Source organism: Cololabis saira, chromosome 17 (assembly GCF_033807715.1).
Source record: "Cololabis saira isolate AMF1-May2022 chromosome 17, fColSai1.1, whole genome shotgun sequence".
In the NCBI taxonomy this organism is placed as follows: Eukaryota; Metazoa; Chordata; class Actinopteri; order Beloniformes; family Belonidae; genus Cololabis; species Cololabis saira.
Window position 1 is genome coordinate 40746208 of NC_084603.1, and position 15333 is coordinate 40761540.

At 45.8% G+C, this 15333-nt stretch overlaps 1 protein-coding gene across 1 annotated transcript in view; it reads right to left on the reverse strand.

The window, feature by feature from the left end:
- Positions 1–6910: 6910 nt before the first annotated feature.
- The window catches only part of LOC133463233 (cGMP-dependent protein kinase 2), a 38704-nt gene continuing 30281 nt past the window's right edge, over positions 6911–15333 (reverse strand). The window contains exons 19-20 of the mRNA XM_061744636.1: positions 13265–13331; positions 6911–10902 (exon numbers count right to left, since the gene is read on the reverse strand). Of these exons, the coding sequence (XP_061600620.1) occupies positions 10807–10902; positions 13265–13331 (163 nt within the window). The 3' untranslated portion in view covers positions 6911–10806. The remainder of the gene's footprint in view (positions 10903–13264; positions 13332–15333) is intronic.

The window sequence follows — 15333 nt, forward strand, 5'->3', positions numbered from 1 at the left end:
GGTTCCGGTTTTGAGGGGATGGCACCTTAGAACGAGAGCTCCCGACAAGAGTGATTAAATCGCCCCAAAGTGAAATAATTAACATAAGAACTATACGAAAAAGAGTGTAAGAGGGCGCGAATGATGTCCAAAAAGCCCCGCAGAGGTAAAAAGTCACATGTTGAACAACCCGAAGACGACGAGTTGCAGCTAGCAGATGAGGCTAGCGCTAGCTCCCCCGCGGCTAGCCGCGGCTCCTCTCCCTCGCCCAGTTGTGATGACGCCGGACCGGAGAACGATGAGGACCAGGCAAACTTATCCATGATACTAAAAGAGTTGAGAGCCGTCGGGAAGGAGGTAAAAGAATTTAGGAAGGACACTAAAATACAGCTTCAGGACATTAGAGGAGAACTGGACAAAACTAATGCGAGATTAGAAGTTCTGGAAACCAGGGTGGCTGAGCATGAAGAAAAGCTACAAAACTCAGATGAGTTACTAGCAGAGATGATAACAATGCAGGAAACGCTTCAATTCAAACTGACATCTCTTGAAGCGTATTCAAGGAGGGAAACACTCAGACTGTACGGGGTCCCGGAGGGAGCTGAGTCTGGCGCACAATCTATGGCCCATTTTGTGGAGAAGCTGCTCAGGGAGAATCTCCCCATCCCAGAGTCAACGGCGCTGCAGATCCAGAGGACGCACAGAGCGCTTTCATCTCCTCCACCAAAAGGCTCCCAGCCAGCCCCCGGGTCTCCCACTCAGAAGGCGCGCCGATTTTTTCCAGTGGCCAACCGCGGTACTGCAACCAAAAATCCCATGCGGCCCAGAAAGCTTTTTTCCCATAGACCGCAATAGTAAAAGAGAAGCCTCTAAAACTGTTCACAGAACACCTCCAGCTGTAATCCCCGGCAATTACTAATCTTTGTATTCTATATTTTTAAGTCATGGACTTTATATCCGTCAAAAATGTTTTATAACGGCCAGAAAAGTAAAAGAAAAGTCTCTTTCTGGGCGTGACGTCACGGCTGACGTCACAGCCGTGTCCGTGCATTCCACGGATGTATTATATTAATATATATTATGTAATTATATTATATTAATACATTAATGATATATGTAATGCTATACATGTAATAATATACATTAATTAAGATATTATATTAATACATATTATATTAATACTTGCGTCATTGCCCCGGGGCATGATGGGAGGCCCCAGAGCATCATGGGAGGTGACTCAACTGAGCATGCTCTATGGGCCGCTGTATGCGGAAGTAAACCCGGAAGTCAGAGATTTTTTCGGCTTATGCGCTGGCTGAGCAGAAGGCATTGAAATGAATGGGCGGCCATTTTTAGTCACCAATCCAGTTTCTATAATACATCCATGCTCCCAGCCCAGGTCGATCCTGGTAAAATTCCTGTGCTTTACTGTCAAAGAAGAAGTGCTCAGGCTGGCTTGGCAGAAGAAAGGTTTTACGTGGAACAACAACAAGATAAACGTCGATCACGATTATCCTCAGGAGATCATGGCCATGCGGAAGGAGTATGCTGACGTGAGGAGGATCCTGAAGGAAAAGAACTTGAGGTTCCGGACCATCTACCCTGCACGCCTGAAGGTTTTTTATGAAGAAGGAGCGTTAACTTATAACACGGTGGAGGATGCAACGGCGGATATGGCAAGCCGGGGGCTCCCGGTGAGGGTCATCGAGCCACCGGCAACTCTCAGAGAGAAACTTGAGAGGTGGCCGCAGTGGCGGCGCGCGGGGGGGCGGCGTGCGCGGCAGCCCGGAGGAGCTGCAGGTTACAAGGAGAAGCTGCAAGTATTCAGACGGGAAAATAACTAATGTGACTGGAGGTGATATGTTTATGAGGTGGACTAATTGGTGAAATATAATTATTGTCGAGCGGAAAAGGATGGGGGTTCTCTTTCTTGAGGATGCCAGCATGGTGGAAGGCCCCCTAGCTCAGGGAGTTAGGGGTACTCCTTCAGAGTCCGAGGGAAGCAGTGGAAGTGTTTCACTGCTGGAAGTGTGGTCAGGAGCATTCATGCTTCAGTTAGATACCATATCTTTCTGTCTTTTTTTTCTTTACTCATTATTCTTTTTGTTGTGTTCTCACGGGAGGGTTACCTGCTGCTGCCAGGGAAATGTGATGTGGTCAGTTAACACATCTTTATGTTAAATGAGCCAGTGAAAATTATTTCTTTTAATGTTAATGGGGTTCTTAACGTGATTAAGCTGAGCAAGATGTTATCCAAATTAAAGAAGGAAAAAGCCCAGATTGCCTTACTTCAGGAGACGCATATGAACCAAACGGATCACTTAAGGTTGAAAAGAAAGGGTTTTAAACACGTGTTCTCCTCAGCCGCCAAACATAAACATAAAAGGGGTGTGGCTATACTTATATCTAATTCACTTAACTATGAACACATCTTGGAAACCAGCGATGATGACGGCAGATTTGTTAAGATTACGGGAAGGATCGAAGGGTCGGAAATTACTATACTAAATGTATATGCCCCCCCTGGGAGCGACTGGGTATTTTACAGGAATATGTTTGATTTAATGGTGGACTCTCGGGGCACAGTTATCTGTGGGGGGGACTTTAACTTTAGACTTAACCCCGAATTAGACTCCTCTAACCCGACCAAACAGGTTCGCCCACTCATAAGAAAAGTTAACTCTTATATGGAAGAAATGGGAATAATTGATGTGTGGCGAGAGCTACACTCTTCTGTCAGAGATTATACACACTACTCAGGCTCATTTAAAGTCTATGCAAGGCTGGACTATTTTTTTATGTTTAATGTGGACAGATTTAAGATAAAAGGATGTGAGGTACTAACGAGGGATTTATCTGATCACAGTCCCGTCTCTATATCAATACATGTGGCTAGGAAATCACGCAACACATTGTGGAAACTTAATTCGCACATACTTAATGACCCGACCATAGTATCCAAAATTAAGGAAAACATTAAAGAATTTCTAGAAATTAACGACACAGGGGACGTGTCACCAGCCATCCTATGGGATACGCTCAAAGCGGTAATGAGAGGTAGACTGATCTCTACTTCCTCTTACCTGAAGAGAATTAAAGGACAAAAACTAAAAGACCTACAGGTAAATCTGAAGCTGAAACAGCGGGAAGATATCAACAATCCGAACCCCACTATAAAACAGGAAATTAGGAAATTACAGGGTGAAATCGACGACATTTACACGCAAGAGGCCCAAAAGAATTTAATCTTTTTAAGACAGAGATACTATGAGATAGGAGGAAAATCGGCGAAATACCTGGCCTATAAATTGCGCAAACAACAGGAGGAAAGCGCAATATATAAGATTAAGAACCCTAAAACTATGATGTTGGAAACAAAAATTGAGAAGATTCAGGAATGTTTTGAGGCTTTTTACAGGGATTTATACTCACAACCTAACGTGTCTGAGGAGAACGCCATCGATGTTTTTCTTAACTCTTTAGATTTACCCTCACTCCTGGACCCCCAAAATGAGGATTTAATAAAACCAATCTCAGCAGAGGAAATTAATACAGCCATCAACAGGCTAAAATCAGGAAAAGCAGTCGGGCCAGATGGGTACAATTCTCATTGGTATCGTAACCTAAGGACAGAATTAATCCCATTGCTTCAAAAGACATTTAATTTTGTCCTGCAGGAGGGAATAATCCCGCCCTCCTGGAGGGAGGCAACCATTTCTGTTATCCCGAAAGAGGGGAAGGATAGACAGGAATGCGGAAATTATCGCCCAATTAGTGTCCTCAATCTGGATTATAAATTATTCACCTCTATTTTTGCTCGTAGATTGGAGACGCTGCTACCTGAACTAGTCAATCTGGATCAGACTGGCTTTATTCATCATAGACAAACATCAGACAACATCAGAAGAATATTACATATCCTAGGAAAAATACAAGAGGACAAAATTCAAGCTATAATAGGGAGTTTGGATGCTCAAAAAGCTTTTGACTCCGTAATTTGGGCTTTCTTGTACAAAACCATGAGAAAGTTTGGTTTCCATGATAAGTTTATCAGAGTGATTCAGGCGCTATATGATAAACCCTCAGCCCGTATCAAAGTCAATGGAGATCTATCTGGGTCTTTCAACCTGTATCGGGGGTGTAGACAGGGTTGTGCAATTTCGCCGCTCCTTTTTGATCTGTTCATAGAAGTATTAGGCCAATCAATAAGACAAAATGTAAATATCAAGGGTATTGTAATGTCAGGAGTTGAACACAAGGTGGCAATGTTTGCAGATGACGTGCTGGTCTGCCTGGGGGAGCCAGAAGGTTCATTTAATGAATTAATGTCCACGTTGTCTGATTTTGGTAAATTATCTGGCTACAAAGTTAATATTTCAAAAACTCAGGTGATGACATTAAACTATATAGTCCCTGCGACTTTACGTAGGAAATTTAAGGTAAATTGGAAAAATGAGATCATTAAATATCTAGGTGTACACTTAACTAAGGATCTTTCAGGACTCTTCCGGGCAAACTATGTACCAATATCCTCGAAAATAAAAGCAGATCTGCATAGATGGAATCTGGTGCCCTTTCTGAGCCTTAGCTCAAGAATAAGCGCAGTAAAAATGAGTGTGCTCCCCCGACTACTTTACCTGTTTAGGAACTTGCCTGTAGAGGTGAGTGAAACTCAGTTTAGGGAATGGGATAAATGGATCTCCAGATTTGTTTGGCAGGGCCGGAAACCGAGAATTAAATATGCCACCCTTCAACTTCACAAGGATTCTGGGGGGATGGGTCTCCCTTGTCTAAAGAATTATTATTATGCTGCTCAAATAGCTCCTCTACTATATTGGAGTAATGGAACATATGCGGCTAAGTGGAAGGAGCTGGAGTCTAATCTAGTAGATCCATTCCCCATTCAAGCTGTGTTGGCGGATGAGGGTATAATGTGTCAGTTACAAAAGCTGGGGAACCCATGGCTGAACCACACGTTTCAAGTCTGGCAGAAGGTGATTAATATGAGCAATATACATAGAATGTTGAGAATGTTCAGATGGTTTGCGTTTGATTCTGATTTTTCCCCCAACAGGCATGATTCTAGCTTCAAATCGTGGACAATGTATGGTTTTACAACATTTCTTTCACTCACTCATAAGAACACTGTATTCAGCTTTGAGGTTTTACAGGATAAACATGGCTTACAACGAAATGATTTCCATAGATATCTGCAACTACGATCTTATATTGATCGTGAATGTAAAATGACAGGTCTCTCAGATGTCGAATTAGAATTTTACCACATTTTGAAAAATGCCATGACAATGACTCCAGCCAACTCTATCTCCAAGCTGTACACAGCTATATCCCATGCCAATAATAGCGACACTCTTTACATCAAAGCTAAATGGGAAAGGGAAGCAAGGATTGACATTTCTGAGGAGACTTGGAGCAATATCTGGTCCTTCCAATGGACAACATCTAGCTCCATGGACTGGAGAGAGCATTGTTGGAAGAATATCATTAGATATTTCAAGACACCGTATCAGGAGAAATACAAAGGGGCAAATTTGCCATGTTGGAGACAATGTGGCTCGACTATGGCTAACCACTATCACATTTTTTGGGACTGCCCCAAGCTGAAGGTGTTCTGGAGGGGTATCCAGGCTTCAGTAAGCACAGTTTTTAACATTCAGTTTCCTCTGAGTTTTGACGTGTTATATCTAGGTCATGTTACTGTTTTGGAATGTAGGCGAGAGATAAAATTGCTGCAATTGCTCTTGGTGGCGAGTAAGAAAGCAATAACCAGGAGATGGTTAACTCCGACCCCACCTACTCTAGAAGACTGGATCGGTATCACCTTAGAGATTTTCAGGATGGAAAAGCTGACCTTCCAACTAAAAGCACAACGGGACATGTTCTATAAGATTTGGAATAACTGGATTGTATTTATCACCCCCATGAGAGCAGATTTTGTTTGATTTCACTGGTAATATGTAATTCATTGTTTTGACCTCGACTGGGTTTTATGTTTGGTTCAACACAGCAGCGGCAGGTGACCTCCTTTCTGTTCATAGTTCACGTAAACGTTAATTTTTGTGACTTAAACTAGCAAAACCGGAAGGACATTCATTTTCATTTGATTGAGTGTTGCTGTATCGTTTTATTTATTGTCCTTTCCAAATAAAGAAACAATTTAAAAAAAAGAAACAGGTGAAAATTGTCAAATAAGTTACTTTTCTGGTGTTATTTTTCTGGTGATGACTCTAAATGTTGAAATAGCAGTAAAACCACATTCATTGATGAAATGACATAAGGGATGGGAGGGAGGGAGGGTAGCACTTTTACAGGGGGGATGCCATCACCCAAGTTTGGTCCTGCTCAGGGTATCTGGGTCACACGTGGCTGACGTATCACTTGCTAGTGACATAACTTAGCCATTCGTGCCCAAAGAAGCTGAGATTTGTTGTTTCAACTACTCGAGTATTGAATTACACCCCCCATAAACCCGATCATTGACAAACTGGGCTGTTTCAGGGTTCAGCTAGGGTGGAGGCTGAGGGCATCTATATACTATTTCAAAAGGTGTTACTTAAACATGTGTTTTTCCTGAAATATTAAACTGCTGCTTGTTTTCACATGCCAGTGTTTCTCCACCATTGTTTCGGTGACTATTCCAGCATGCATACCTCCTGCACAATGACGGCTTCTGTAGTTTTCTTCCCCCAACATATTCCAGCACACCACCACTCTCTGAGCTATGTTCACGAGACTCACCCCACCATTCAACACCCAGAGGGCTGAAGTCCTGCTTTGAACAGACTGGACATTCCTCTTTGAGAGGGAAGCGTTAGCAGCGTCTGCCAGGATCCACCTCCAGAAACAGCACAGAATCAAACCCACGGCAGCTCAGCAGGAGGAAGATGAGTGCTCGCTCAGTTTAATTCAAACCCAACTCTCTTCATGGTCACAATATAGTTTAATTGCGTTTGCATTAATTTGCATCCAGTAACCTGCAAACACACGACACACACAACAGGTTTTTAGAAAGATTTATCAATGGAAACAACATTCAAAGGTTTGATTCAAAACTCTGCAAGTCACACTGGAACATTGGCAACCACAATACTTCTGGAGCCTCAGTCCTTCACACACCTGGATTTCACCACAGTAGGTACTCACGGTTTCAGAGTTACTCATGGTTTCTGGGTAATAATTACGGTGGCCGACAAGGGCCAAACGCACTGCAACGGCCTAATGCTCCACGTTCCTCTTTTTCTACCTCGTTTTAAGTTTGTGAATTTGAATCGTTTCTGTACTTGAAGCCGTTGTCCTTAACTGAGACGCATTAGGCCGTTGCAGTGCGTTTGGCCCTTGTCGGCCACCGTAAATAATCAGAATCAGAATCAGAAAAAGCTTTATTGCCAACTCAGACATAAATCAGACGAGAGAACTTGACTCACAACGATGGCACCATTAATACGGACGCCATTTTTTAGAGGAAGGTTGACACTGGGATGGAGGAGGAGGGAAAAAAAGGCATCTTGACACTGTATATTAATACCTAGTGTCAAGGTGCAAAAAAACACCAAGTGAGGGCCGCGGCCTTCGTGGCGCTCGAACCCAGCGACCGTGTCAGGGGGGCTGATAAGAGGGGAGCCAGGGAAGGCGTTGAAGATGGGGGGGGTGTTTGGTTATCAGTAAGTAAGTGTGTGTGTGTGTGAGCGGTAAGTCTGTGAAAACTTCGCCCCAGAGCTGCTCCTTAGCCATTGTCCTTGATGTTATCAGACGGCCCGGTACAGTTCTGAAAACAAGTCCACAGATGATTTTGAGAGAGGGGGAGGGCTAGTGGGGGCCGAGCCACTTGTTTACATTCCACCAGGGAGATTGTGACTGGAGCAGCGGGCCAAGCTGCCCTGTCAAGGTCAGATTGTAGAATCAACAATTGTATTGAAAGAAAGGAAACAGGCAGACTCCAGTAATTTTCCGTCTGTCTTTCCGTCGTTAAGTCTCTGGTTCCTCAATGGCAACTCCAAACAGACGAATTTGTGATCAATTCCCGCCAAGCCGAGCTTCCAACTTCTCCAAGGTTTTCTCCATCTTGCCAATGAGCTCAAAGACCGCCGCCAGCCTGCGATTCTGTTCAAGAATCGCATCCAGCTTACGGCTTTGCTCTCCCAGCGTTAAAGTTTGAGTGTTCATCCCCGTGCTCATTCCTTCAGCAACGTAGGGTAGCTCAGAAAGGGCCAAAACAGCTGTCGACGACTTACGCGTTTGTCGATAGGCCAGGAATCCCCCCCCTCCAATTAGAAGAAATCCTGCTATCATAAATCCAATTATGAAGGCATCTTCAACGTCCTCGACAGACAGAATAGCCAAACACAACGGTTTCCAATGTTTCCAGGAATCCATTGTGTATCCAGCAAAAAATGTCCTATCGGGGCAGGAGGGCTCCCTTACCCCCTGACTTCTCGTCGCAAAAATTTGGTCAATTGTGCTGAGAGACCAGTTAATCAATTCCATGATTGTAGAGTTTCGGAGGAGTGAAAATGAGAGGCTCTGAAGACAAGACAGGACAAAAGCAGTAGCAGAGCAGATAGATAAGGGAGAGGAGCAGAAAAAGCGTCCGCCTTCGCCGAGAGCCGGAAGAAGAAGATAATGCCCTGAAGAAACATTTATTTTCAAAATATGAATTTTTCATCTTTTCAAAATGGCCAGGGATTTCTTCCGTTTATATCTCAGGTCCCCCGGTGATGCTCTTCACGGACACCATTCAGGCCTACGTGTGGCCAATGGTGACGCAGGTTCTGAACACATACCGTCTGGTTGCTCTGGACGCATCTGAAGGTGGTCTGGGAGACTTGTGTCCAAGCTGTCTTTATAGTCTGAACATAAAGGTATGGTAGGATGGGCTCAGGGAAGGACTAACAGAGTAACATCATTGGCTTAGACTGTAACTCATTTAGGCTGCGTCCCAATACTCCCCCTCGCCCTCGTTTTCTTCACTAACCCTAACTTTTGCGCGTTCCCGTGAGGGTAGTGGTGTCCCAATTCCTCTTTTCACCTAGGGGGAGGGGGCATAACGAGGGCTAGGGGCTGAGAATAGCCCCTTCAAATCGAGGGTTTGTAGATGCTCACTTGGCGAGCGAGGGGGTATGAAAATTTCCCAGAATGCTTTTCGTCGTGATTTGCGGACTGAATCAAAAAAAAAAACATGGCGGACATTTCTTATTTTTTTGGGAATAAAATCAATATTTTGAGTTAGTTTCTGCATAAAAATGCATTTTGATTACATTTCTCGGCGCAAACCAATATTTTACTTCCATAATATTCACTCAGTGAATGTACATCATCCCTTTTTTGTCCGTTGTTCGCTTAGATCGCGCCGGAATATGGTTACGTAACCTACGTAAGCGACACCGTAGGTTACGTAAGCGACGCCGTAGGTTACGTAAGCTACGCCAATAGGCTGCGTCTATTTAACGCGGACCTAAACTCCGGAGCCGGCAGACAGAAATCTCTAAATTTCGGAGCAAATTTCTTAACAGGCGTAGCTACAACTGTTAGATTTCATCTATTAAACCAACATCTTCCTAAATGATTTATTTCAGCCAGCGTGATTCTCAACAGAGCTGCGTCCCAGGAGAGAGTTTCTCTCCCGGGGCTGACGGAGCAGCTTGACCCGGCGGACACGTCTCTTCTCGGGCTGTGAGCTGCTGCAGCTCCCCGGGGCCGGCGGCTCTTCTCATCTCCGAAAACATCGGGTCAAATTTCTTAACAGGCGTTATTTGGATAAACTGAGCCCCGGTTGCGGATCTTAAGGTTACCTTTATGCCTGAAAAAATATTAAAACTTAATAAAGTGCCATATTAACAGCGCTACAGCTGAAATTAAAACAGCTTTTGGCTCTCAGCTTCCTGATCAGGTTAGGGATGAAAATGAGGGGGAGTAGGAGAAATGGGACAGGCACCTGGGCCAAGTGCCCTAGATCTCAAGTGCCCTAAAATCTTCCCCTTCTTTTTTAGGGGTTAGGGAAGAAAAGAAGGGCGAGTGGAGAAAAGAAGGGCGAGTGAAGAAAAGTAGGGGGAGTATTGAGATTGGGCCTTAATCTTTGCAGGCCAGCGACTGTTTAAACATGAGCATGAGAGTTCTGCCTTGGCAGCTCTTTTCTAGTACGGCGTACTAGAAAATGTACAACACCAGTGTTGTACATATCTCTTAGTGTAGAAAAAACTGACCAGGTTTCGTCCTCCATCCACTACGTTCTGGAGTTTCTTTGCAGAGGACTTAAATGGAGTCAGAGTTTGAGACAGCTGTGGTTAATTACACTACATTCAACTGCCAGGTGGATCTGGACTGTAGTTAATTGGATATTAATTTCACTTTTCATTTACTTTCTCTTTAAAGACACCTGGGAGGACGATTGCCCTGAATTAGCATTACAGACTAGTACTAGAACTACCTAAAACCAAGGTCCAAAACTGGACTTTTCCCACTTGTTAAAGTTGATTTGGGGACTTTTTGGAAAATGTCCCGAGGCCTAAAGCCTCCCTCACAAACAAACAAACCAACACATGAGTTCATGGCAGCTTCCTGAACACCAGTGAGGCTGGAACGTCGTGTCGTGTTGCTCAAGGCCGAGCTGTCACAAAACAGAGAAAACTGTTCCAGGAAGAGAACCTCTCTCTCTCATCTGACAGCCATGATGCCTTTCTGTCATTTTTACAATCCTACATATCTGTAGATCCGGCAGTGTTAACATCACTCTCCTCCTCCTTGGTAGTAATTAACCTTCAGAGGTTAATGTGCTGATGCGTTGCTGCTCTCGGTGCCGGTGATCCGTCCTCAGAAGTCTTTATCCCAGCCAGACAGCTCATCAGGAGGCTCCTCTGTGTCAGGAGGGAAAATATCAAAGTGACTGTGATCCATCGACCCCTTTAGCTGCAAAATGAATGATAATCATGATCAGTCATCAGCAGATTTCCCTATGACTTCCTTCTTTGAATCCTGTGAACCCATGAGCAATTTCTGAACCCGACTGAATACCTGCAGGAAACAGATGCTAAACAGGGATCGAAAGAAATCTCAATTATTCAATGAATGTAAAAAAAACAAAGGAGAAAATGAAGCAGAATTCTGTGAAGTGAAGACAGCGTCCAGTACTGAAGACTGGATCGCATGTGCACCATCTTCTGAAGAACGCTTACTGAAGCCTCGTTTTCCTCCTACGGGTGCCATGGGTTAGAGCAGGGCTCGGCAACCCGCGGCTCTAGAGCCACATGCGGCTCTTTAGCGCCGCCCTGGTGGCTCCTGGAGCTTTTTCAAAAATGTTTGAGCTTTTTTTTTTCCCTTTTTTTCTTCTTTTTTCCTTTATTTAATCTTTTTTTCCTTTTTTTCTCTTTTTTTCTTCCTTTTTCCTTTACTTTGTAATCTCAACATTTAAACTTTTTTCTCGAAATTTTGACTATTTTCCCGGCAGCCTCGCGTCCGAGCCCGCGGGGAAGCGTTCCAGCCCTGGGACGCTTCCCCGCGGGCTTGGACGCGAGGCTGCCGCTCCATCGGCGGGTTCCCGGCCCGCGGGGACGCCTCCCAGCCCGCTCCCAGCCCGCTCCCAGCCCGCTCCCAGCCCGCTCCCAGCCCGCTCCCAGCCCGCTCCCAGCCCGCTCCCAGCCCGCTCCCAGCCCGCGGGGACACGTCCCCGCCGCTCAATCCGTGGTTCCTCCAGCCTTCAGCCCACTTCCGCATCGCAGCTCCCCGGGAGCATTTACTCATTCAGACTTGGATTACAGTATTCCACTAGGTTTATATTATTATGTTTTATTTATTTAACAGCTAAGCTAATTGTACCGGGAAATGGTGACGTATACAGTAACGTGATGACGTGGCTCTCTGGCCAGCTGCTGGCCAGCACCAGCTTGTGTAAAAGCAAACGGTTCTCAACCGGTTCTAACTTAGAACCAACCGCGAACCGGCGTTGGTTTAAAGCAGAACCATGATTCAGGTTTAAGGGAATAGGCCAAGCTGGATGGGACACACCCACCCCATGCCAATCAAAGTTTGCACTTTTAGCTCGGCTGACTTAGCCTTTGCTAACCTATGTTGCTGCTGAAGAGCTGAAACCAGATCCAGCAGAGTTTTGCAGGGACGTCCCGCCGTCCACGGTACCAGGCCTGTGCTACCACCACGCTGGCCCGTTAAACTACCGGTCCCCACACAGTTCTGCTTGGGAGGGTCCTTGAAAAGACCCACTGCGGCTTAAAATGTATGCTCCTTAAAATATGAAAGACTGTGCTCTGTAAGCTCTTTGCATACTAGCTCAGAAGTTGATGCTAAGCACTAATGGCGCTTTTCCACTAGTACCTACTCAGCCCGACTACACTCGTCTTGGCCTCGTTTCTTTTCAATACCCAGATCAGAAGTAGGAGGTTGGAGAAGCTGCTTTGACGTATTTGATTGTGTATCTAAACTAAGAAGACAACAACACTAAAGATGTAGAACCTGGAGGAGATGATAGATGTGCTGCTGGGTCTGTGACTTGTGTTTGATATCAAGTTAAAAAATGAGAGTGAGAGAAACTTCAAGCAGCAACGCTTTTTTTTTTGTTAGTTTGTCTCGGCGCTGCTGAAAAGTCAGCTGGAGCCGCGAGCAGCTATGAAGTGACAGAGCTCCTGGTAGATCTGGTTGTTCCTTATCTCCGTCTAGATCCCTTTTTAATTCTCTCCTCAGCACCAGGTTTATGAACATCTGACCCTCAGAGTTGGATCATGAAACAGACGCGTGCGCTGTATAATAAAATCGCCGCGAGTCGCTCTCGCGCTGACTCCCGCTTCCTGATTCAAACGTCTGATGGCCCCCCGACCAATCAGTGGCGTGGAGGGTGGTGACGTCAGGAATAGTCCCGGCTCAGCCCGGTTAGAACCTCGGCAGAATGGTTACAGAAAAGTATCAACTCGGCACCTTAGACCCCTAGTGGAGAAGAACCAAACCGAGGCAAGTGAAGTCGGGCTGGAGAGTACTAGTGTAAAAGCACCATAAGTAGCAAAAATGACGAGTGGCTGTTGGCTGTGCCGGTTGTCAGATTAAAGTCCACGCTATTAACTTCCTCGCCACCAGTTTCCATCTTTGAATTCTTACGTTGTATTTTGGAGTCTGTTGGTTTTCTTTTCATGAACCCGGCCCTGCAGCAGTTATTAATGTACTAGTCCTCTACTGTGTTTGTGCTCGGGGGCCCACCGGTGGAGTCTCACCGGTGGAGTCTCACCGGTGGAGTCTCACCGGTGGAGTCTCACCGGTGGAGTCTCACCTGTCTCTTCAGGGACGACGGCAGCTGGCGCCGTCTCAGACCCTCCCAGTTGAAACCCTGGAACCATCTACAAAACAAACAAACACTTGGTAACAGCTGTTCTGCTACTAAAAATACAAATTACTGACAACTAACTGTCAAGTGAAGATTTTCAGGGCAGCTATCTTAAAGCAGAAGTCCTGTCACAATAGGAACCTATCGGTATTTATGTTATAATGTCCAACCGGTTTGATTCAGCTCAGCGCGCGGCATTCAAGTTTCATTTCATTGCATTTCATTCTTTATTTCATTCAAAAAAATAAAACAAACAATTCAATACAAATACAAATACAAATGTTCATAAATTGTGAATGAAAAGGGAGCAGAAAGAAGAAGATTCTTTTCTAATCTGGCCCTTTTTCCAAGAAATAAATTCACAAATAACATAAATTAAAAATAAAAAAAAACAACAACTAAGTAAATAAAAAAACTAAAATAAAATAAAATGACCGCCGTCTATGGGGATGTCAATCAAACTTAACTAACATATTTCATTATATTTACTTAACATACAGGCTTTAATTGTTCTTTTGAATGTAATGTTTGATTTGGATTCTTTGTTTTCTTTATTCAGATTGTTCCATAAACTGATTCCTTTCACAGAAACACAACGTTCTATTTCGTCCCTACTGACCGCCAGGCGGTGCTGTAAGCACTGGATATCTTCCCTCGCGCATGCGCATGTCGAGTACAATACCAACAATGTCACGTCACCCGTGACCCCTGCATGACCCCCGGAAGGGTATATCTTCCGGCGTCAGCATGGGATCGGCTCCTTATTCTAAATGTGACAACATTATTTTTTCCTTGCAGATTATTTTTTTCTTTTGAAAAAAAAAAAAAAAAAAAAAAAAAGGAAAAAAAGAAGACAGAAAAGGATTATTTTTTTCTTTTGAAAAAACAATACAAACACCTTTTTTGGTCTTTCTTACAGCCGTGGTGAAGGCCACGCCCCTCTCCCACCGGCTCATTTGTGGTGACGGCAGCGTTTCGCTCCCTCTCCCACTTTATTAATGTGACATTATTTTTTCCTTGCAGATTATTTTTTTCTTTTGAAAAAAAAAAAAAGGAAAGAAACGAGAGAGGATTGTTGTAAAGACGCCTATTTTTGCCTTTTCTCATAGCCGTGGTGACGGCAGCGTGGCCCTCCCCTCTCCCGCCTGCATATTGGCGGTGACGGCAGCGTGCTCGCTGTGGTGACGGCAGCGTTTCCGCTCCCCTCTCCCACTGACACACCTGTGTTGACGGTAGCGTGGCCCTCCCCTCTCCCGCCTGTATATTGGCGGTGACGGCAGCGTGCTCGCTGTGGTGACGGCAGCGTTTCCGCTCCCCTCTCTCACTGACACCTACGTGGTGATGGCGGCTCGTCCGCTCCCTCTCCCACCGGCACATCCGTGGTGACGGCAGCGTGACCGCTCCCCTCTCCCACCGACACATTCGTGTGGACGGCAGCGTGACCGCTCCCACCGACACATTCGTGTGGACGGCAGCGTGTCCGCTCGTCTCTCCTACCAGCACATCCGTGGTGACGGCAGCGTGTCCGCTCCCTCTCCCACTGACACAGACACGCTGACGGTAGCGTGGCCGCTCCCCTCTCCCACCGGCATATTGGTGGTGACGGCAGCGTGCTCGCTGTGGTGACGGCAGCGTTTCCGCTCCCCTCTCCCACTGACACCTACGTGGTGATGGCGGCTCGTCCGCTCCCTCTCCCACCGGCACATCCGTGGTGACGGCAGCGTGACCGCTCCCCTCTCCCACCGACACATTCGTGTGGACGGCAGCGTGACCGCTCCCACCGACACATTCGTGTGGACGGCAGCGTGTCCGCTCCCTCTCCCACTGACACATCCGTGCTGACGGTAGCGTGGCCGCTCCCCTCTCCCACCGGCATATTGGTGGTGACGGCAGCGTGCTCGCTGTGGTGACGGCAGCGTTTCCGCTCCCCTCTCCCACTGACACATCCGTATTGGCGGTAGCGTGACCGCTCCCCTCTCCCGCCAGCATATTGGTGGTGACGGCAGCGTGCTCGC